This window comes from Anguilla rostrata, chromosome 14 (assembly GCF_018555375.3).
Source record: "Anguilla rostrata isolate EN2019 chromosome 14, ASM1855537v3, whole genome shotgun sequence".
NCBI classification, from domain to species: domain Eukaryota; kingdom Metazoa; phylum Chordata; class Actinopteri; order Anguilliformes; family Anguillidae; genus Anguilla; species Anguilla rostrata.
In genome coordinates, this window is record NC_057946.1 from 10,771,593 (window position 1) to 10,794,021 (window position 22,429).

Genomic DNA, 22,429 nt, shown 5'->3' on the forward strand with positions numbered 1-22,429 from the left:
TCACCACATATTGCACTAATAACCCATATAAGGACCTCCACTGTGAGGCTGCAGAGCTTAAGCCACTTAAACAGAGATATGTTTCCCTATCTGGACATAGAGAGGTTAAAGGGATTTCTTTCATGAATCCACTTTATTATTGTTAACAGCAGTCATAGCGAAGTAAGAGCTCCTTTCATTGAGTGCACCGCTGGAGCCAAGCTAATAAAACTAACAGCACAAATCAAACGACTTGGTCATAAAAAAGCATACCATGCAGTCACATCCGAACAGCCAAGCGCTTCTCCAGGTTTCACAGTTTACATGCATGCAGGCCACACATTTCTCTTTTACAGCTAATCCATTAGCTGTTCTACCTTCAAATAGCAGGGAACTTGCACACAAAAGCAACTGTTGAGACTTAGAACAGTCCCAGTTCTCCAATTAAAAATAACTCATCCGCTAAACGTTATGGACCAGGAAATTTTAAGGTAATAGGGGGTTTGCACTAATCTGTAATTACTGGCAGGAGAGATTTTGGCAGCTCATACATAAACCCAATGGCAAAAAAAAAAAAAAATCTATTAAAATAGATTTCAGTTCCCTGCTGACAAGTACATTATCCGAAATACAGAGTAAATGTGTATAAAACAGCTTTTACTTACAAGCTTCCTCTTCTGGGTAGGCTCAGTTCCTTCTGTAAAAAGAAAAAAAGGATAAGCTTAAGTCAAAAGAATAAAAACAAGCAAATATGGAGGCTCCAGATCAGATCAGGTGTTCATATAGTTTCAGAAATGATGGACACACTGCACCAGTAACAGTGATGTATGTAGAGATAAGGTCTTTGGAATGGTTCATACCAGCCTACCCATGGGTTCACGAAGACTCACTCTCCCATGTGTAAACAAAATACCACAGAATACAAAGCAAACCCAAAATTAGACATAGGTGTGACATTGATTATTTGAAGGCACAGTGTTGTGTTACTTCTGGGTTATAAAGGAACCACTGTGGTCAGGTAGACGCCCTTGACATAAGCCCAAATCTGTCCCTAGTCAATACTGCCCAGTCAGACCAGCCCGCAACCAGAATCAAAGAACGACACCGCACCGTGTTAACCTCAGACTGCACCCCTCCCCTCCCCCCAGCCTGTCCCCCGGTCCCCAGCACAGTTAACCCTCAACCTCGCCTCCCAGAAGCGCTGCCTGCAGTCACTCATGAAGATCGACCCAGATTCCCGTCCCCTCCAGTACAGACGCTGAGTGGCCCGGCTAACAATTCTGCAAGACTAAGTTACTCACTTTGCCCAATTTAGCGCACCACAGGCTAAAAAGGATCCGCAATGTCAAGGAGGCAAGCGCACAATGTGCCTGTTAAGTGTCACTATGACACACACCATGGTTTCACACACAGTGTTTCAAGAAAAGACTGCCATTTTCTGGCAGGCATAACAAAGAGGACTTTCAAAAAGCTGAGAGGGCAAAAAGTGTATTTTCCACCTCATGAAAAATTCCATCAGCCCAAAAGTGCACTACATAAACATTGACTAGGCACTACACTGCACCCTGAAACAAAATGGATACCGTGTTATGACTGGGCTTCTATGGCAGTAGGTTATGGTTATTGATTGGCGGCAGACTTATATCGACACGGGCCTTTACTGCCCAGCCCCACACTGAGTATGGCTCAAAGCAATCAATCAGACTCGTAATGTTTACTGGGCAATAAAGAGATGATTCTTATACTATTTGGATATTTTCATAGAGCCAATTTCCTACATAATTGGAAGGCCCATGTGAGTGCTCCTTGAGGTATAATAAAGCTAGGACCAAATGCAAAATATAAACTGCTGTATTGTCAAGCACAAGCAGCAAGCCTATAGGACATTACAGCACATGGGCCGATCGTACTTCAGCCACTGAATGAGTGAGCTACAAAAAAACTAATTCCTTCTAATGCATCGTTTTGAAGTTATAACCCAGGAAATCAAGTCATAATTTGATCCCTTACAAGAGTTGTATCACTAGTAGGTCCAGATGCATTGCTCTCTGTAATTCACTGTTTTACAGTACACAGTACCAAAAACAGTACGCAGCTAAATGACAATTCAATGCTTATACAATTTGACATTATAATTTAGTAGAAAATATGGCTTTCTTTGTCTAAAACTGCAACTGCAAATGAATGAAAAATTGGGATAGTAGGTATATCTATAGAGGTAGGTTCTGTAGGTTTCCTACAGAAATAACCACAATGAGCACAGACTCTCAGAAAATTCACTTCTGTACCTTCTGACATTTTGTAAACGCACAGAATTCAGCTACAACTTCACATGTCCACACAGTAAAGCCCCAAGCTTGGGTTATTTTGCATTTTCTTTCCTTTCTGTTTTCCATATTGTCTTCATATAGTAAGATGGAAAAACACAGGGCCAAGCAACATGAAATAATTTAGGAAACACTGGGTAGCATTGCTTTGGAACAAAGCTTGTTTAATTTGTGCAAGATATTTTGTGGTAACGTTTCCTTAATACGATATTAATATTTTAACAGCATGCCTACATTTTGCAAGCTATAATTAATGACTTATATACAGTGCTTTCTATGCGTGAGTAACTCAGCAATTTTGCTGAGATAAAATATTACAGTAGCACTACTTTTTTAGGCATGCATTATTTTTGCATTACCACTAGAGGGAGACAATTACACTTTTAAAACCGGGAATGTGTGGGTCATAGGTATAGTACATTTACACTGCACTTCTAAATGAAGTCAAACACAAAGCGATTAGGACTACACTTACATCATTAAATGAATGAGGCGAAAAATCAACGCGTATAGCTTGTTTTTATACATAAATTATAATATAAATGAAATGAAGTACGTCATACTAGAGGATATAAAGAGTCATTGTGGCAACTTTTAATCAAAAGCAAAATAATGAAATAGAGATTTATACCCATTTTCAATTAAGTACACATCTGTACATGTTTCAGGCAAAAATCATTCAGCGCACTAAAATATACAGACATCAACAGAAACTAGATTTGGACCCCTCCCCACAGTCATCTGTAAAAGCTTAATGTTTGAACCCCCCTGCTGGTTTTAATTGGAACAGGGGCACCATGTCATTAGAAACTGGAACCACAGTTCACATGGCTAATTACTCGGGTAGGTTGATTTATACTAATGTAAATCCTGCCAGAGCCAGTCTCCCTAGATACAAAACCAAGCTGTCAAATCCTGCAGCAAACACATTAGTGAATCCCGTATTAGGTAGTTCATGAACTTACTCAAGTTTGGTCATACATGAATTTAGAAATAATTGCTGATGATAACCAAATGGGCTCTGAAACGGTTTCCTATAATTGAAACACTCGTGATAAATCTATGTAATCTAGAATCATATAGCACAAAGTAATTTCACAGATCTTGGGCATTAATAAGCTATCTTCTTGTACACAATGCTTGATTAGGTCAACTACTGTAACTAACTAACTAACAAAAAAGTAATACGACACTGCTGTCAAATAAACCTATTGGGGGAAAAAGGAGATTCAAGATACATCACTTTCTAGCAGCATGCCACAGTTTGACTTCTAGGTTATATTTTTTTTTTTGCTAGCGCGCAGCTCCATTAGAAATGGTATCAAGTGACATCAAAGAGCACCCAACCTGATGTCGCGGTGCTTTATTTCGCGATTTGACGGGGGGGAGCTTTCTGAGAGAGCGGCACAATATCTGTGAAAGTGAGAATAAAACATCATCCTACAGAGGAACTGTGCTTCGGCAACTGATCCGAGATCATCATCACAAAAACAGCGTGGCCATGACAACACACTCCCTCTGGGCCTCCCAAACTGAAAATGCGAACTCCTGAAAGTAATACCACTGAAGCACAAATACAACATTTACATAAGACCGGAGCGGAATAACATCTGCAATATTCTACGGCGGAGTACTTTCAGAATAATTAAATGTGAACATAAGGAGGGAGAGCACGTTACACCATCACGCGTGCCCCCGATATAAGGACAGGCTGACAGCACGTATAACATCCACATTAGGGGGAAGACAAATTGCCCAGCGTGAGAGGAGCGACTCGCTTTACACTCCCTGTGTTTTAATTAAGCCGTAAAACGCGGACGCCTTTAATGAGTCACCGGAGTCGCGCGTCCATCACCGCCGCCCTCCGGCCTCACTCTCCCCCCCCCCGTGGGGCTGAGGGTCACGCCGAATGACCTGTGGGGGGGTGGGGGGGGAGGCAGCGGTGGGGGTCACGCTGCATGACCTGCAGAGGTTGGGGGGGGAGGAGGAGGGGAGGCAGCGGTGGGGGGTCCAGCAGATGGACGAGGGGTCACGCGGCGCTTCATCTGGCTCCTGCCCGATGAGTAACGATGCAGGAGGATGAGGCGCGCGCTCCGGGACCTGCCGAAACGCGCGCCGGCGGAGCCGACCGGCCCGCGGTACCCAGGCCTCGCGCGCAAGAGCGTCCCGGGGTAACAGGTTCCGAGAGGGTGTGGGAATTCTCGAATTATAGCCTGCAGGATTTCTGATTTCCGATTTAAACACAAAAACAGCTCTTTCTTCACTCAATCAGCCATTTGTATTGCGAATGCGAAATGTCTTAAGCCGGTCTGGTGTTTTCCTTCAGTACTGACCTTTTACTGACATTCAACGACAGGAAAAGGTGACAGGAACACAGTGACAGTAAATGCCGTAAATCTTTGCTTTAACAAGACTGAAAAACACGCAAACGTCTTCAGGTTCAACAGCGCAACGTGCACAGTGGTCTTTCCGCAGTCTATTTTATTATCATCATTATCAGGTTTCAGTCGTGGTCCGTACCCATAAATTTCCCCAGTGTGCCTATTAGACTAGATTGTGCTAGATCAAAAATAGAAGAGACAGCACACCCATAGAGAGATCAGCACGCTGGGGGGGAAAGCCCACAGGTGTGAACTAAGCACAAGGTACCTGCAATCTCTGCTTTGGGAGAACATAGGAGGGGGCCATTTCACCAGCGCACATACAGACATTTGGAGCGGTTGGAGTGGTGGGGGAAGGGACGAAAATCCTGAAGAGAACGCGAGATCATTGTGTATTTCTCCCGGCTCCAACAAAGACAGGAAGAGGACGCCCAGTGCACCTGGGTAAGGGACCGTCTGCATACTGATTACACATTGTCAATTTGTCACCTGATACATATTCCTGAAAAAAAGTCTCGAAAAAAAATTTTCAATGTACAAAAAAGGAATTAACATAACATAGGCGAGCCATGTATGCATTCATTTTTATTCATTCAGTCATTATGAATAAAGAATATTACAGTGAAATCCAATACATTAACAGGCATTGCCTTGCAGCCAAGTAATTTTAGAGCAAAGTGGATGTTCTTTAGTATTTCTTTTTAAATCTACAGAAGAATGGGAGGGATTTACAATCTTTCCCTGTGCGATATTACACCTTCCATTATAAGGCATCAGCTACATGAGTCTAATAGATCCAATTTATCTCCAGATTTACCTTTGCAAAAAAGAAAGAAAAAAAGAACCTTTTGTATTTACTCATTCACACAAAAAGACCGCTAGCTATAGCGTGGAATTGTCAAACCTCAGCAGGATTCATTGCAGAGATAATTACAAAGAGATTAGGAGCACCCTCTCGTGTGAGATGCTTGCAGGTATTGACAGAAGTCTTCAAAAAAAACCTGTCTGGGGCTTTGAAGAAATCCTCTCAAAATGTACACTGAAGTTACAGTACTATCTAAATAATAAAACTTTTTAGAAGTGTTTTTCCCCCTCACTCTTCCTTTTCTACTGATCTGCCAGGAAAAATGCAGAGATTTAGGGGGGGGGGGGGGTGGTGCTGGAGGACTGCTTTCAGATTCAGGTCTGCGCCGCTCACTACTGGAAGCCCTCCAAATGGGAGTCGACTGTCTGCGTAGTGAATCGCTTCCTCTTTCCGCCGTCGCCGGCCACTCTGTGCCTTAACGCTGCAGCCTTCCAGTGCCGTCGATGTCACTGGATTACCGCTACCAGGAACTCCTCGAGTGTAAGACAGAACATCAAAGCCGCGGCGATGTCTGAAACGGCCTTCACGCAAGGTCTTATTAATAATTCCCTTTCATGTCCCCCAGACAAATCACCCACAGATATTCTACACACTGGGCAGATGCTCAACTATGGCATCCCTGGCACCCGCCGTGCCGACTGGTAATGGGATCTCTTGCAGCTGTTCGCATTGCCGTGCTTGCTAGCGTATGATGTCCTGTCACTTTGAGTTTAAACAATGACAGAGAAAGAGCTTTCAGTGTTAAGTGATGTTGTGCTGAATATCTGGTCAGTATGTACATAATCTGCCCTTCACAATTTTGAAGACTGCACGAGAACAACAAAAATGCTGAACTTAGTGTAATACAGTACTTCTGCTTAGTGCCACCCTTTCAATAATAATAATCCATGCATATTCTGTTCTCTTTCAAATTGTCCAAAATAAGTAGTGTTTATAAAGTGTTCTACTACCACCCACAAACAAGAATTAATGATGCATTAAGTAGAATAAACATATCAAGTGAATACTGGAAAGTTCTAATTTAGCAAATCCACATTATATTCTTTTAAATAAAGGATGCACTATAACGTGATGTGATTCAGTATTACAGATTGCATAGGGAAATACATATGGGTAATGTTCAAGGTACTGATCTCAATTATTAAAAAACAAACAGTGTATTACAAATATAAAAACGGTCAATTACAAATATTTACAATTACAAAAATTTTACACTAAGACACTGGAGAGAATTTCCCTCAAACGGGCTCTGCCAGATGAGAGTTCTGAGATTCCCAAAATCAAATGACAACGTGCTGAACAAAACGAACCGAGGAGTGAATTCACCTGCTCACAGTCGAGCACGTCAGCCAATAATGACATGAATCTGAAAGGGTGCTTCTTGGTGAATACAAAACGTGTCTTTAAATAAAAACTGCTCAGGCAACGCAGCGAACATCAAAGTAGAGAGACTCTATTCCCTCGGTGCTCCAGATGTGTTTCTCAGTAGAATCGCTCCAGCTCCTCGCTGCGTTGTGAGTCACACCCCCCCCCCCCACCCCCCAACCCCCCCCCGCCCGCCACCCAACAGTCATTTCAACAATTACCAGGACGGATGAAGTACGAACACCTATTTATTTATTTATTTATTTATTTATTTACTTACTCCCACCTACTCATAAATAAAATATTTTTAATGTAGTATCTGGTATTACCTAACGCTTGATAGACCATCAAGCAACCTGTCAAAGTGTGTGCTTATGTTACAAATGAATTACACTTCAGATAAAAGTTGCTTTGCAACAGGTTAATTAAAAGACAAAAGTGATCAAAGAAGTAAATACCATCGATTTCACAATTTTCCATACATTCTCATTTCTACAATGAGGAATACACGGAAATAAGTTTAAATTTTTACAGAATAAAACATGTTATAGACCAAGGGGGAATGGAGAGAAGCTTAGCATTTTAAAGGGTTCCTTTTCTGCTAATCCCTGAGTGTGATTTTTAAAGGAATGAAATTATGATTACTGGACCTTGTAAAAGATTAACCATCAAACATTTTGTAGGGCACTGGTATGACTCCCCCTTTGAAATATTTTGAAACACAGTGTTTAATGTAGACAGCCCATTTGCCCCGGCGTGACCCACGCTCTATTGCTGAGATTAATGACATTAACTTTCGACCCAACTTTGAATTTAAATCAGTGAGGTAAATTTCTGACTTTAATTAAGACTTCAGAAAAAGATCCAATCAGCAGATACAAATCCGAGTGATCGATCGTGAAGCAGCATTATTTTGTTTTTCATTACTTTCATTCTTTTTTCATTCTTTTTCATCAATCACGTTTTAGAGAAAAGTTTTCATTTTAATCAAAACTTCAAGAAAGACCCACCTGGGAGAGGCGATTAAAGTGATTGATCATGAGTCAGTGCTTCTTTTTGTCATTAATTTAATGCGTTTGGTTTACAGAATTTAATTTTTTGGTTTTAATACCTGGACAAAGGTTTGTAGAAAAGCAGGGCATTAATTATGTCTGTGGGTGGGCGGTTCCAACAAGTGCACCAATAAATACGTTGGTGGGCGGGTCCAATACGTGCACCAATAAATACGTCGGTGGGCGGGTCCAATACAGGCAACAATAAAAACATCGGTGGGCGGGTCCAACACGTGCCCCAATAAATACGTCGGTGGGCGGGTCCAATACGGGCAACAATAAAAACGTCGGTGGGCGGGTCCAACACGTGCACCAATAAAAATGTTGGTGGGAGGGTCCAACACGTCAACCTCCTTCCATTCCCTTCATGGCTCAGAATGATTAACCAAAGGGGAAAAACACATTCATATATAAAACACAAACATATAATCTTGTGTACCCAAAGAAAAATGCTGTTCGCTGTTCCCACAACATAAAAAGGTCCAAGGCTGAAGACATCATATGACTACTCTGTTCCTACAATCATTGGCCACCTTGCTGCAGTGTCACCAGACAACTGGGTCCTCAGAACTTCTATTCAACGAGCTGATAAAAAGACCAAATTGGCTTTGAAATATATTACATAATAACATAAAAAGAGAAGCAATGATCACAGGCATAAATCTTAATCTCTTCCACTTTGTGATTATCTGACCAGTCATGCCCAAAAAAAATAGGTCACCCTATTTTCACAGAGGAGAAGTCGTCGATAGTCTGGCTTGCAAGGTGATTGACAACATCTTGGACTCAACACCCGGCAGGCTTCCAGCACTCAATTACCGTGTGAACAGGGGGTGTTCTGCTACACAAAAGTGAGACTTCAGCCTTCAGAAAAAGCTATAGCGTACAGCCCGTATGTACTGCGGGGTGAAACTTTACGTGCCAAACCAAAAATCATGCTGGATTTCAAAAGGCTATGGGGAGGTGTTATATTTTCTGTTAGAAATCGTGCCAGGGAACCATCGACTTCTTGCATGCGCTGTGGGGATTTCAACCACTCGGTCAACACTCCCAGCCCTCCCAGCCCACAGCTAGCTGGCTTCTTTCTGAATGAAACTGAGACGTGGCAGCGTGCAGGGTTTGCTAAATGGCTGAAACAAATGGCTTTAGAGCAGCCATCTCAGTTCAAAGTTGTCGCATTGCTACGCACATTAGTGTAAAAGTCAGAATAACATTTTCCCCATTCGCGCATGCAATGGAACCCACACAATGAGTTCGTTATCAGTTGTCCCGTGGAGAAATCTCAATTCCATCTGCCGTAAAGGATGCTTTATGTTCCTCAATGAGCGTGTAAAGGTGCAGTCTGGGGAAATAATTAACACGCCATCATTGGGCTTCTCTGACTTGGTCGGAACTTGCCTGTCATGAAAAGGTGGGGAAAATAAGAGGTTTGCTGGCCTTGAACACCCTGGCCTTCATACAATCTGAGCAACTCGCTTCAGGAGTTACACACCAAATTCATGAAAATGTTGGCAAAAGGCTGGTGGGTCATCATTCCATATTGATGCAACAAATAAGCAGCATATATCGAAGACACATGTTCTTCAACACCCACGATTGCCTAACTCCCAAGCTACCATGCTACAATCAGCCTGCTTCAAGCCACACTCACAAAAATCCACATATTGTATTTATGCATTTTCAAACTTTTAAATGTTTTCAAAGTCAATAAAGGGCATCATGAATAAACTACCACTACACACCTCAGTTGCTTGGTACCTAAATATCAACAATAATAATACATGTTTCACCTGGTATATTGCATTACATATATTTACTATTTATTTCATGAACAATTCTTGAGGAAAAAAATTGAGAAAGCACCACCTACACTGTCAAGCAAAAAACACCCCAGTATAGAACGCAAGTACACTATACAAAGAGAAACTGTTACAGATCTTTTACATACAGCAAGTAACCAAATGGGGAAGAACGTGCGGTGTAAGGAGTAAGATTCTCCCATTTCACTTCTTATTTTTGTTTTTATTCACTGTAGAGGTAAAGTTTCACTCAAAACTGCTTACCTGTGTTCTGTGATGCAAATGAGAGTTTTACCCAGAGGTGCTAAAAATGTACCTTTTTGTCCTTTAAACAACAGAAACAAAAGTTCTTATAGGCAACTTCGTATGTAAGAAGGTACAGGAGAGTGGAGTCACACTCCTCCCGGACTTACAGTACAAAAGGATTCACAGACCCACTTACAATTACTCTATTGCTTTTTTATTTTAAAATATCTGTTAAAATTTTAGCACCCAACATGTGGCCGTATATATCCAATTCCCACCCTTATTTAGAATGTCAACTCATCTGCAACCGTAGCCACGTTCACGTGCTAAACCCCGCTGCCGATTCGGGTGAGTGCAGACATCCACAGTTCTCCTCCGAAACATATGGTGTCTACAGCTGAGCTCGCAGAGGGGAGTCGGAGGAGGACCTTTCATACGCATCTTCAGCCTGCAGTCCACAGGCACCCGATCAGGGGTCGCTAGATAGTGATGCAATGCGGACCTGACAGACCCAACCCTCCCGTACCCTGGGCTACAATAACATCTCTGTGTATAACAGGCTCTTTCCTGTTTGTGGTCTGGAGCAGCACAGTGACACCACATCGGGCCCCCGTCATCCAGCATTGAATACACAGAGCAGGGAGCAGTCAAATGAGACTTTCTGCTGGACGTGCCCTGGCTCTGAATCAATGCAATGTATTCTGCAGAGGCACCATTTTCAGCTACAAAAGAGGGTGAACTTAATGCATTCTTACCACCAGAAACACAATGAATACAAGCAAGCAGTCAAACCTACATCAGCCATGAAATTGAAATGGAGTTTTCTGGGATGGGGAAGGGGCAGGGAGGCTAGACAGAGATTTAACAAACAGGCTTCTGCGATGCATACTAAACAACACCAAACATTGTTCATACTCGCAATAAAAATACTATGCCGCCTTTCCAACACGTTGGCCACAATCTCTCCCTTATTGATTTTTGTCTCATCGACGGAGAAGAATGCAATCTCTATGGCAAAGCAACCCGTTACTGTGAGGATACTTCTCTGATCCGTTTGCCTACATTCCAAGACTTCACATACAAGGCGTGGACTGTCACATATTTATCAAATGGTCACTCACTGAATCCCTGAGCAATGAAACCAGATTTTTTCATCACAACAATGGAATTCTGGGAGAAGATTTGATTCCTCCCACCTTCTGTGCTCCACATTTCAAACAATGGAGGTAAACGTAGTGATTCCATTTGCCAGCAGGTCATTTATCCTACTCAGAGCAAAAATAGGGCAGCAGCATGAATCAGAAACCAGCACAGGTAAGTGAACAAGAAATAAGAAATCTCAAAACTATAGAGAGATCTTTTATGTGTTCACTTGTCAGCCAAAAACCATTTACACAATGCAAATCCTGATACACCCATTCACATTCATACTGTTAAGCCCAAAGGTTTCGTTTTTTTTTTTTTTTTTTAATTCAATGACGAATAATAAAAATGACAAATGAGATGCAATAAGCAAAGGAAAAGAAAACCCCATTACTGAGAGGATCAGTTAAGCATTATCACCCTTTGCTCACAGTAAACACAATCAGCCTAGGTGACATGACGGTCCTCAAATATCGATACAGCACGAGAGCGGAGATTCCTCATCCGCTCCCCTCCCGTGCATTTTGCCCGCTGGTCTGACTCATGAAAGGGACAGATGACGACACGCGCCACCCTAATCTGGCGGATTTTTGAGCAGAGGCGAGCGAGTGCTCCTGCTTCACCAGAGCGCAGCCGCGCTCAGTGGCCTGGGGGGCCGGGGCGGCCAAAACCACGCTGCACCCGCAGGATTAGAGCACGTCTGCTCAAAAATCCCAAACACATGCATTTCACTCTAACTCACAGCAGACCTGGGTCAAACACGTATGCGTTTTGGATTCAAATACTTTTCTACGCTTCACTGATCTTGTCTGGTGCATTGGAACCAATTAAATACTCTCAAAAAGTGCCAACCCCACCTTCTGGTCATGTTGGCAGGCTCAATTACACCAGGCAAAATCAACAGAGCACAGAAAAGTATTTGAATCCAAAACAAATCCGTACTTGACCCAGGTCTGATTCGCAGACGCACAACCCAAACACAAAGAGCAGCACTTAAAGATACGCATCAAAAGAGTTTCATTTTACTGCTCTTTTACTGCCGGGGACACAATTCAACTAAAATGAACTTGATTTAAAACTACATGAACTCACTGTACACTCACCAGTGCGATTTACTGCAACTGTTCTGCAAACAAAGCATCTTTGAGGTATGTAAACTGCTGCAACCTTCAGAAATCCCATTAACCGTTAACCTTTATCCAACATCATTTTTGTGCCGTACCTTTTGGGGACAAATCTGACGTGAACTTCCTAGCCGGGCTTAAATCATGAAGCCAAAATAGGGCAGCATGACATCAGCGCCAAAGCTCCGAAGAGCAGCGGCAGCACACGTGTGATAACGTCCACATCGTCTGCCATCAGTCAGCTCCCATTTACATGCTCAGCCTCCTCCGCCCGGCCCGGCAGAACAGAATAAAGATAAGAAGCGGCGGCGGTATTTGCTGAGAGCGGCACTCACAATGGCGGGTTATCAGTGCCGCGCGCCAGAGAGACCGTCGGCGCGCGCCGCGTAGCGAACGAATACAAATAAACACGATCTGATAACGTCCCGTTCAATAAGGAGATGGCTTGATACCCAACCTGAATCAGAGTTCATTTCAGTGGGTGGGCACGTACACACATGCACATGCACACGCGCACACACATGCACATGCACGCAGCCACGCATGCACACACACACGCATGCACATGGCAGGTATTCGCAGAAGATGAAAGAGCACTGTGTCATTTCCGTGTGCAAGACGTAGATTTGAGGCTTTCTAAAAGCTTAGGAATGCGCGGTCGGCAAAGACAGCTGGATGCACTCATTTCCCAAAGACAACTTTCACAGGTTCTCCCCGGAGAGACACCCATATATTTGCATACGTTTAATAAAGTAGTAAACATCCATGGAAAGCGTTCCTTAAACAGCGTGCATTTTACAGTACGTATCTTTTTGAACATCTTCTTGAAATCGAAACCAGAACTTTTCAGCCAACAACCAATTTCTTGAACCAGAGCAGCATGAGATTCACACTATTAAAACAATATCTGCCCCTCGATATTGCGCAAGACAACTTCTAACTCTTTACAGATCTCCTCTCCCAACGCTGTTCATTTGAGCTACAGTGGGGACACAGTGGACCAAATACATAATTATCAACAGAAAACAAACAATATCAACCATGGGTCAGCACAGAACAGCCATTTATCATCTAAAATCAATTTGTTACACTAGGCTGTGCTCATGAAATCCTAATATGATAGCGTAGAACAGTACAGCCTTTCAAAAAAAAAAAGAATCCCAAGGGATTATGCACCCTGTGGAGAGTGTCTTTACTTCAGTGGGTGATTTCTCTTTGAGCTCAGAGTTAAGCTGCCAAATGATACAGGCTGACATTTCTATAGTTTCTAGCAAAGGCCAAAAAGTCAGCAGTGGACTACCTAGAAAACAATAAGAAAACACATAAAGCATACTAAATACACAAGGAACATAAAAATCCAGGAATTCGAGCAAGTAGAGCAATTCCACTATTCATATATTAAAATATAGAATCACGGAGTCACATCCCTAAACCATGGAATGATTTGCTCTCCTCACACCACTACAGGAGCTCTATATTTGGCTCATGTAATAAATTACATTACATTACATTACAGGCATTTAGCAGACGCTCTTATCCAGAGCGACTTACACAACTTTTACATAGCATTTTACATTGTATCCATTTATACAGCTGGATATATACTGAAGCAATTTCGGTTAAGTACCTTGCTCAAGGGTACAATGGCAGTGTCCTACCCGGGAATCGAACCTGCGACCTTTCGGTTACAAGCCCAGTTCCTTACCCACTGTGCTACACTCCATCCACAAATGGGGATATACCTCATTTCAGGTGAAGACTAGGACAGCATCTTCAGTGAACGCAGGGAGTGTTGAGGAGCATGCTGCAGCAGCTTGCCTCAGTGGCAGCACCTCCTACGACAATGTGTCCCCGATCACAGCCAGAGCTTGGACGACTGCTCCCTACCGTCCCATTGGTGCTCATTCCCACATTTTATCTTCAACAGTATTATGCAAGAGCGGGCTTCAAGACATTGCTTTCAATTCACAATTACAGAACTCCTCACAATTAAGTCTCCTGCATGTAGTAATAGCCCCACGTGCAAATAAGTTAATTGCGTTGTTGAATTAATTTGTCTGAGGAATTATTCAGCGTTAACGTTAGCTCATTCGAGTGCAAGGACTTTGTATTCCGCTCGTTTTCCACTGGTCGCAGGAGACGTGCGAGCGTGTTCAGCGCACAAAGAAATGGAAAGATACATCACAGCATCATGCCAAATTTCACCCCAGCGTGAGCTCGGCTTCACCTTTCTCATTCACATTCACATACGTCTGCGACGGGTTTGAAAACAAGCAAATTAATTACAGAGAAATAAATACAACCGCACGCTTGCCAGCAGAATCATTGTCTGCATCTGAAAACCAATTACTTCAGCACATCTCATCAAACTGTGAGAGGACTATACAATTTTCCCCTCTTATTAACTATACCAGCAAAGCTGAATTTCATAAACAAGTGTGGTAAACCACTTGAGGATGGAACAGCGTTTAATTCCACTGCTTTAATTATGAACTAATACAATACACAAAAAAACATTTATTCTATTCTAATCAGGATTCCAGCAAGTAGGCTACCTGTTCTGATGAGCCATGTTAACAATATGCTTTATCGTTAGCCAATCTCTAGAGCTTTAAAGGGCGCATCCAATGAGGAACAAGGGACACAAAGAAAGAACCCGATCCATTTTTCATAATAAAAGTGCAGATGTGATGGCATGCTCATGTGAATGGATACTCCCAGTTGTTCAGGCGCGCGCTGTGTGATTTAGAGGCTGGGAAATGGTGACCGTGAGAAAACTGTGCAGAAATGCCAGGATGTCGCCAAGTCTATACCACCGTTAACACCCCCCCCCCCCCCCACCCCCACCCCCCCGAGCCTCGCAGAGTCTGGACTCAGTGCCTCATCCATCAACGCCCCAAAGGCCCCTGAAGGAGTCGCACAGGGTCCTCAGCAAAAATGGAAAAAATATCCCCAGTTAATAATAATTTACATATTGCATTAACTAAGCATTTCAGAATTTTAAAATTTAAAATACAGTCGACCTTGCCCGCATTACAGATCCCTGGTAATGTTATCATAATGTATTACATTTTTACATTGTGCTAAAAAGCAACAGGTGATACATATTAATAAAATCTGCCAGGAGGGCAGACTTGGCTTCATGTGCTCGTGTGTAATACGGCCTGCAGTGGGTGCTGGGTAAAGGGGCCAGCAGCCACAGGCGGCTCACCGTAGGGGGCCCTAGCGCGGGAACCCCGGTTTTGCCAGTCAGCGGTTTCGCCATTTGATCGCCCTCTTTAAAGCCTCAGCGCAAGGCCGGCCGGCCACCCAAGGGAGCAGGGGGCGTGCGGGGAACGGAGCCTTCACGCCATTTTCCACAAAAAACGCAGGCGGCATCCCATCAGAGAAGCAACGCAGCACGCCAAACACACCCCCCCCCCACCCCCCGCCCCGACCGCGCTGGAACCATCAATGTGAAATACGCCCGGGCGGCTCGGCCCGGGCCCGTAAAATTTAAATATCGGCACAATAAAAACCGCCTTTGATCTCGCGGCGCCGGGAGTGGGCCAGACACCCTAAATTCAGCAGCGAGGACCGCCGCAGCGCGCAACGCCGTCGTGCGGAGTTTTTCCACCGCCGGATGAATCCGCATCACACTCCCCCCCTTTTAGAAGACAAGAGAGAGGAGGGGATCAAAGGAGCCCCCCTTCACCGTGCTCCCCCCACCCCACCCCCACCCCCCCTTCAGCACGCGTCACACCTCTCTGTACGCCAAAGAGAGTTAACCGCGCCCCACCCTCCTCTATTCTACACGCCATTAGCTACTCAACAGACCTGCCGCTTACTGTGTACTCAAGACTCATTCTCATAACCAGGCTCTCCCATTCTCTGCGGTGCTTTACCCACAATCCCCAGCCAAAGTGACACCATGTACAACGGCTTCATCTGCAACAGCGGCGCTCAGAACAGATTAAGGAAGTAAGCGTCTGTCTTGCCTCAGAAAGAAACTTGAGGCACATCAATTTTTCACCTGTGTAGATTTTGCTTTTTTGAAAAAATGTCTTTTTTGTGCATTTTGCTTTGTCGAATAAAAAAATAAATACGGCAGGATCTTGAACATCTGATGGGTTCTGACAGAGAAATGATGTGGCATAAAACAATCTTAGCTATGCGCCCATTGCTGGACTGCATCCAAAAATATAAATAGATGGTAATAGAGGAAGTCATGCTGTTTTACATACCATGTGTGGTAAAGGGAAAAAAAACAATCTTTGCACACCGAAGAGAGCAGAAGGAAGCATTAGAATGGAAATGAAAACAGTCCAGTATCTTATCAATAAGGCCTTCCACACTGCCCTGCAGTATTTGATGCAGATAAGACTCAAAGGGCTTTTTATGCCACCTTCTGAATCTCAGAAACGGTCTTTGCAGCCAAGTCTTGAGCACAGATGATACGAGAGTGCTGTGGGAATCCAGATCAGATCCAGCGTGATGTGATGCCACTGGTACTTCTGAGCCCCATACAATTTGTATGGAAATGGATGTGGGTCCAAAAAATATAATAATAATAATAATAATAATAATACAATCGGACATTACATTACACACTTATTTACAAAAGCAGATCATCTAACAGCAATTTATTCAGCAGAATTAATATACTGTCTGTAATGTCTTGGATTCAATCCTCCAACCTCCAAGCCCAGCTCTGCACCCACTACACCACACCGGCAACATTCACGTTAGATTCCTACTCTGTTCCTAGTCTAATTCCTACTGGCTTTGGCACAGGTGGACACTTAACCCATTTGCATGATACTTTGCACCCAAGCACACCTCAGGATTGTTTGTTTGTTAAGTCAGCCGCTGAGATGCGATAGTGTTCGAGCCACACAGTGCTCGGGTTGCTACCGCTCAGCTGAAACCCCAGAACAAAAGAAGAGGTGGCGGCCTCCTTTAAAGTTGATGCAGGCGACCAAAACAGCCTTAATTGAGGGGTTCTGGGAGACAAATTGCCTGTTTGGTACTCCTCCCAATAAACGCATGCAGTAATTATGCCAAGTGCTAATGGCCAGGGTGGCAAAGTGCTCTAATGATGCTATCAAAGAAGAGACAATGAGCTCAGGAGGTCTAAGAACAGAACTTGACAGCTGTTATCAGGGTTAATTCCTCCCTTCTAATTCCTCCACATTCTATAATTGGAAGGAAACGCCTTTTAAAGCAAAATGGGCATTCTATCCTGTTTATACAGCATTTTATTAACAACTTGGCGTAATTAAAGGCACAATCCAAAAAGGATAATCTCAAAGAGTCCACGTTTTCATAAGAAATCAATGTTTGAATGTTTTTTGAAAAATTATTTTTCCCCAATTAATTTTCAGAACATTGCTTTCTTTCAAATGAAAATTAATACAAGAAAGCAGAGACTTTTGAAATTCGAAAAAAAAAAAAAACCTGCAACTGGTTTACTGTAACATCAAACGCCTTTCATCTTCCACCGCCGTGCCCCGTCTCACCCCCACCCCGCTGGATTTATTTACCGAGTTTTCACCCCAATTAAATCCCCTTCCTTTCTGCCGCCCGCAGACGCAGCCTCCTAATTCCTGCCCATTAGCCCTGCCGCGGCAGCAGCTGACTCCTGGTCCGCTCTCTCTCCGAGCGCCGGCGATGACAACATGTGCGCCCCGATCCGTACGGGAGCGCACGGGAATTATCTCCGCGGATCAGGCGGAGATAAACCTCCCATTCACAAATCCCAAAAAGTTCCTCCCCTCTACTGTCACTGCCCAATACGCCGCTCTGCGTCGAGGAAGCCTCTTGGAAACGAAGAGGATCTTTTTTTTTTCTCTAAACGCACCACAGGCAAACCTGACGAGAGGGGCGTGTGCAAATGTACACATTAACACTTTCAATGTCGCCGGAGAACAGCGGGACCATAAGACGCGTTCTGATCCTCCTGAAGAAAAGCCTCAACTCCAGCACGAGCTCCACCACATCACAACTACGTCAAAGGTACAGAGAACAAATTCCGGCAATGTGTCTGTTTTACAGTACAGTATGCAGACAAGGAAAATCACACCATTTTCAGGAGTACCTCCAGCAACAATTTGTCTTCAGCCTGCCACAAAACTGTGTGCAATAAATAAATGAGACAGAAAATAAATTCCAAAAGAAATCATAAGTATAATAACAATTCTGCATATAATCACATTTCTCCCTTTTCACATATATTGCCATGATGTAGCCAAATGCTGTGATAGAAAGTCACACTAAAACACAACAATCAATACAACAGATCAAAAAGGATGTGTGTATACACACACACACACACACAGTGTTTTCACACTTCCTCTTTTGCCCAGGAAAGTGTTAATACAAAGGTATAAAACTCCTGACTGAGATCTGTTAATGGCAGCCCCCCCCCCCACTCCCCACCCGCCACCCCCACGATCCGCCCTCCGTTAGCCACACACAGTACCGCAGCGGCGCGCGCCGTAGCCACGGAGACGGCTCTCTTTCCCCTACCTGTAGCCCTCGCCTCCTCAGAATGCTGGACTCGTCCATGCTACGCCGCGGCGCCGCTCATTCCTCTCTACCGGCGCATAGCCATGCTGCACTGCCCGCCCGCTCCGCCACGCTAAATCTGATCTCAGCAGCTGCTAAACACTTACATCACGGCTTATCTGATTGGAGGGGGGCAGTCAGCTGACACCTCCCCCCCCAGTTCTCCTCTCCTGTAACTTCAGGACAGAGAGAGAGAGAGAGAGAGAGAGAGAGACAGAGAGACAGGGAGAGGGAGAGGGAGAGGGAGAGGAGGGCAGCAGAGAAAGACAGTGTTTGGTTAAGAGAAAAAAGGTATAGGCAAAGAGGTAGAGCGAGGAAAGAAAGGGAGAGACAGTGCTCGTGTGTGTGTGTGTGCATGTGTGCGCGTGTGTGTGCATGTGGGTGTGTGTGTGTGTGTGCGTAAGTGAGTGTCTGTGTGTTTGAGACAGTGCATGTGTGTAAATGAGAGAGGGAGAGTGGGTGTGAATGAGAGTAAGACAGAGAGAGAGAGAGTGAGGAGTGAGTGAGTGAGTGAGTGTGTGTGTGTGTGTTTGAGACAGTGCATATGTGTGTAAGTGAGAGAGGGAAAGTGGGTGTGAATGAGAGTAAGACAGAGAGAGAGAGAGTGAGTGAGTGAGTGAGTGAGTGTGTGTGTGTGTGTTTGAGACAGTGCATATGTGTGTAAGTGAGAGAGGGAAAGTGGGTGTGAATGAGAGTAAGACAGAGTGAGAGCGTATGTGTGTGTGTGTGTCCGTGTGCCTGTGTGTCTGTGGGTGTGTGTGTGTGTGTGTGTGCGTGTGTCCGTGTGTCTGTGTGTGCGTGCGTGCGTGCGTGTGTGTGTGTGTAAAAGAGAGAGACTGACACACAGAAAGGGAGAGGGAGAAAGAGGGACAGACAGTGGCAGCTCTGATTCAACTCCGCAAGTGGGGGGCCACAGATTCATTTCCCCTGGAGCAGGCATGCTTCTCTGCACCCTGGGTGACCATGAAACAGACAGGAAATCCTACTCCGGATTGTCCTGATCTCAATAACAATGCTGCCCGCATCCTGTCCGCTAACAGGCTCCTGCCATTCAGTTTATAATTCTGCACAATCCTCCTTTGCTTCTTTTTTTCTGTCCCGGGAGAGATAAGAGGTCCGGGCTGAAGGTTAGGCCGTGCTGAGGCAGCCGCCGGTGGCACCCTGGCCAGGGGCCCGCAGCTGGGGGAGAAGCGGGCCGGAAGACGGGCCAACAATAACAGCGTCAGGAGACGCAGCCGGGAGGCCAAAGTGCGACAACTGCACGGAGACCGCTTCCCGCCACACCGCAGCGCATGTGGGGAAAGATGGGAAAAAAACATCCCAAAACAACCAAACAACCAGGAACCCCCTCCTCCACCCCCACCCACCACCACCACCACCACTTTCCACACCATCATCCCTGTCCTATACCGGCGCAGTCATTTCCATAATACAACAAATCTCTTGTCAAATTGGAAAGGCGGAATCCGGCGCGGCTGTGTTTGCGCCGAACGCTGGCACGCCGCAGCGGCAGCGGAGCGGGGTGGATTAGCATAGCGCCCGCGCAGCGACCGGGGCTCCCTCACACACCGCCGCGGCGCGGCTGCTTCCCCGCGAGCCGGCCCCGCGCAAAGCATTAGCATTTAGAGAAAATAAATTGCGCGATTTCCATTACGCCATTTCTATCCGCCAATTTCACAGTCTGTTTCAGCCTGTGTTTTTTCTGCATGCGCTCTCTCTTCCTGTCCCTCTCTCACTCTCACTCTCACTCCCACTCTCTCTCTCTCTCTCTCTCATTTCAATTCGTTGTGACTGCTCTGTGAATATTAAGTGGACCCCCTCGATTCTCCTCGTCTCTCCAGCCAGGCTCAAATGATTTTTGTTATCGAACGCAGAAAAGAGTGGCGGCTACCTTCGGCTGAACAAATTCAGTAAAGGTCAGAGAAAAGACCCGCCAAATAAACTTTTTTTCACATCTCACCCCCACCTCCCACCTCCCACCCCGAGCACACACACACACACACACACACTCACTTACGCACACACAAACATATACACACACGCACACGCACGCACACACACACACACTCACTTACGCACACACACACACAAACTTATACACACACGCACACGCACGCACGCACACACACACACACACTCACGCACACGCACACGCACACACACACACACACACTCACTTACGCACACACACACACACAAACATATACACACACGCACACTCACGCGCACGCACTCACTTACGCACGCACACCCATATACACACACACGCTCACGCACGCACACACACACACACCCACACACACACACCCATCCTCGATCACTGCTATTCAGCTGAATCCAGGATTCCATTCATTTGCAGCACCCAGATAAGGAAGACAATGTGTGCGCACACATAATTACAATTTCATGTAAAAGGGTTTCATTTAAAATGTGAAACTTCTGCCGTGAAAGAGGTCGAACAAAACGTCACCTCTCGGTGTTTGAACAATGGCACCACATACTATTCAGGGGATGGAACATCTTGCTACATTCACATGACTACTCTCCAATGAGTGCTCCGCGTCTCAGCCACTTAAAGGGACCAAATTCCTTTTGAGACTCAAAACAGGGTGAGATTGTTGCAGAAATGTATCAAGGAGGAAAAAAGAAAAACCGAAGCAAACGCAGAGGCTAGTATTTCTAACAGCTGGAGGGGCGCTGGGGGGGGACTTCTGAAACAAAAATTCAAATAAGCATTCGGTGTAACTGTACTCTGTCCGTTTAAAGAATTGTTCCAACAACAACAGCGTTCCGGCCTGCTAGCGTGAGGTCCAAAACCCGGTAATTGCCTGGAAGTGATTTCATTGTCAAAGGCAAGACCTTAAAAGTGACACCTATTTCCTGCAGACCCTGTGGAAGGCACTTGAGCAGTTTACAGTTATGTGACTCATTTTAGCAGACGTCCAATTTTTTAAAAATTAAAAAAAAAAAAAAAACAAGGACAATCCGCCTTTGACCAATACCGTGGCAGCAGTCAGAGGACCCTTATGGGAAATGTGGTGCATTCTGGGCTGTCGCCGAGCCTCTGGTGTGTAGCCAGGCACATTTGTGGACCCTGGGGGCGGGGGGGGGGGCACGGGGGTCTCTGAGCCTCATTTCCTGCCTGCAGGCAGGTGGGCCACCTGAGTGGTTTCCTTCCACAGGAGGGGGGCTGGGCTGAGCTGAGGGAGGGGGGGGGGGAGTGAAAGGAACTGGAGGAGGAACACACTGAGGAGCATTAACTGGAGGAACACACTGAGGAGCATTAACTGAGGGACCCTGAGCCCCCTGCACATCCCTTCTCTCCTCCGATTTAGCAGAGGAGGTGGGGGGGGGGGAGGTGTGTGTGACAGAGCCTGTCAGGGGGAGAGGGAAAAAATCTATCCAGTGCAGATGCAGCACCATGCTAAACAGCCTGATGCAATACAGAGCACCCATTCACAGTTCAGCTCGGGCATCCCCAAAGCTTAAAAACCCAATTCAACAAGTGGAAGGTTCCAGACAATCTCTCAGCTCCATTGTTAGTGCAGCTACAGCAGTTTATATACCTCACAATTGAGGGATGTAAAATACATACTTTCAGT

The 22,429-nt window shown here is 45.0% G+C and overlaps 1 protein-coding gene across 9 annotated transcripts in view; it reads right to left on the reverse strand.

Annotated features, from left to right (window-relative positions):
- mast4 (microtubule associated serine/threonine kinase family member 4) overlaps positions 1 to 22,429 on the reverse strand; it is a 148,767-nt gene that overhangs the window by 75,524 nt on the left and 50,814 nt on the right. For 7 of the 9 annotated variants that reach the window (XM_064308658.1, XM_064308657.1, XM_064308649.1 and 4 more), the window contains exon 4: positions 645 to 676. In XM_064308658.1, the coding sequence (XP_064164728.1) occupies positions 645 to 676 (32 nt within the window). Of the gene's footprint in view, positions 1 to 644; positions 677 to 18,788; positions 19,302 to 22,429 lie in introns of those variants that run through there. The other 2 variants (XM_064308652.1, XM_064308654.1) reach the window with 2 other exon arrangements.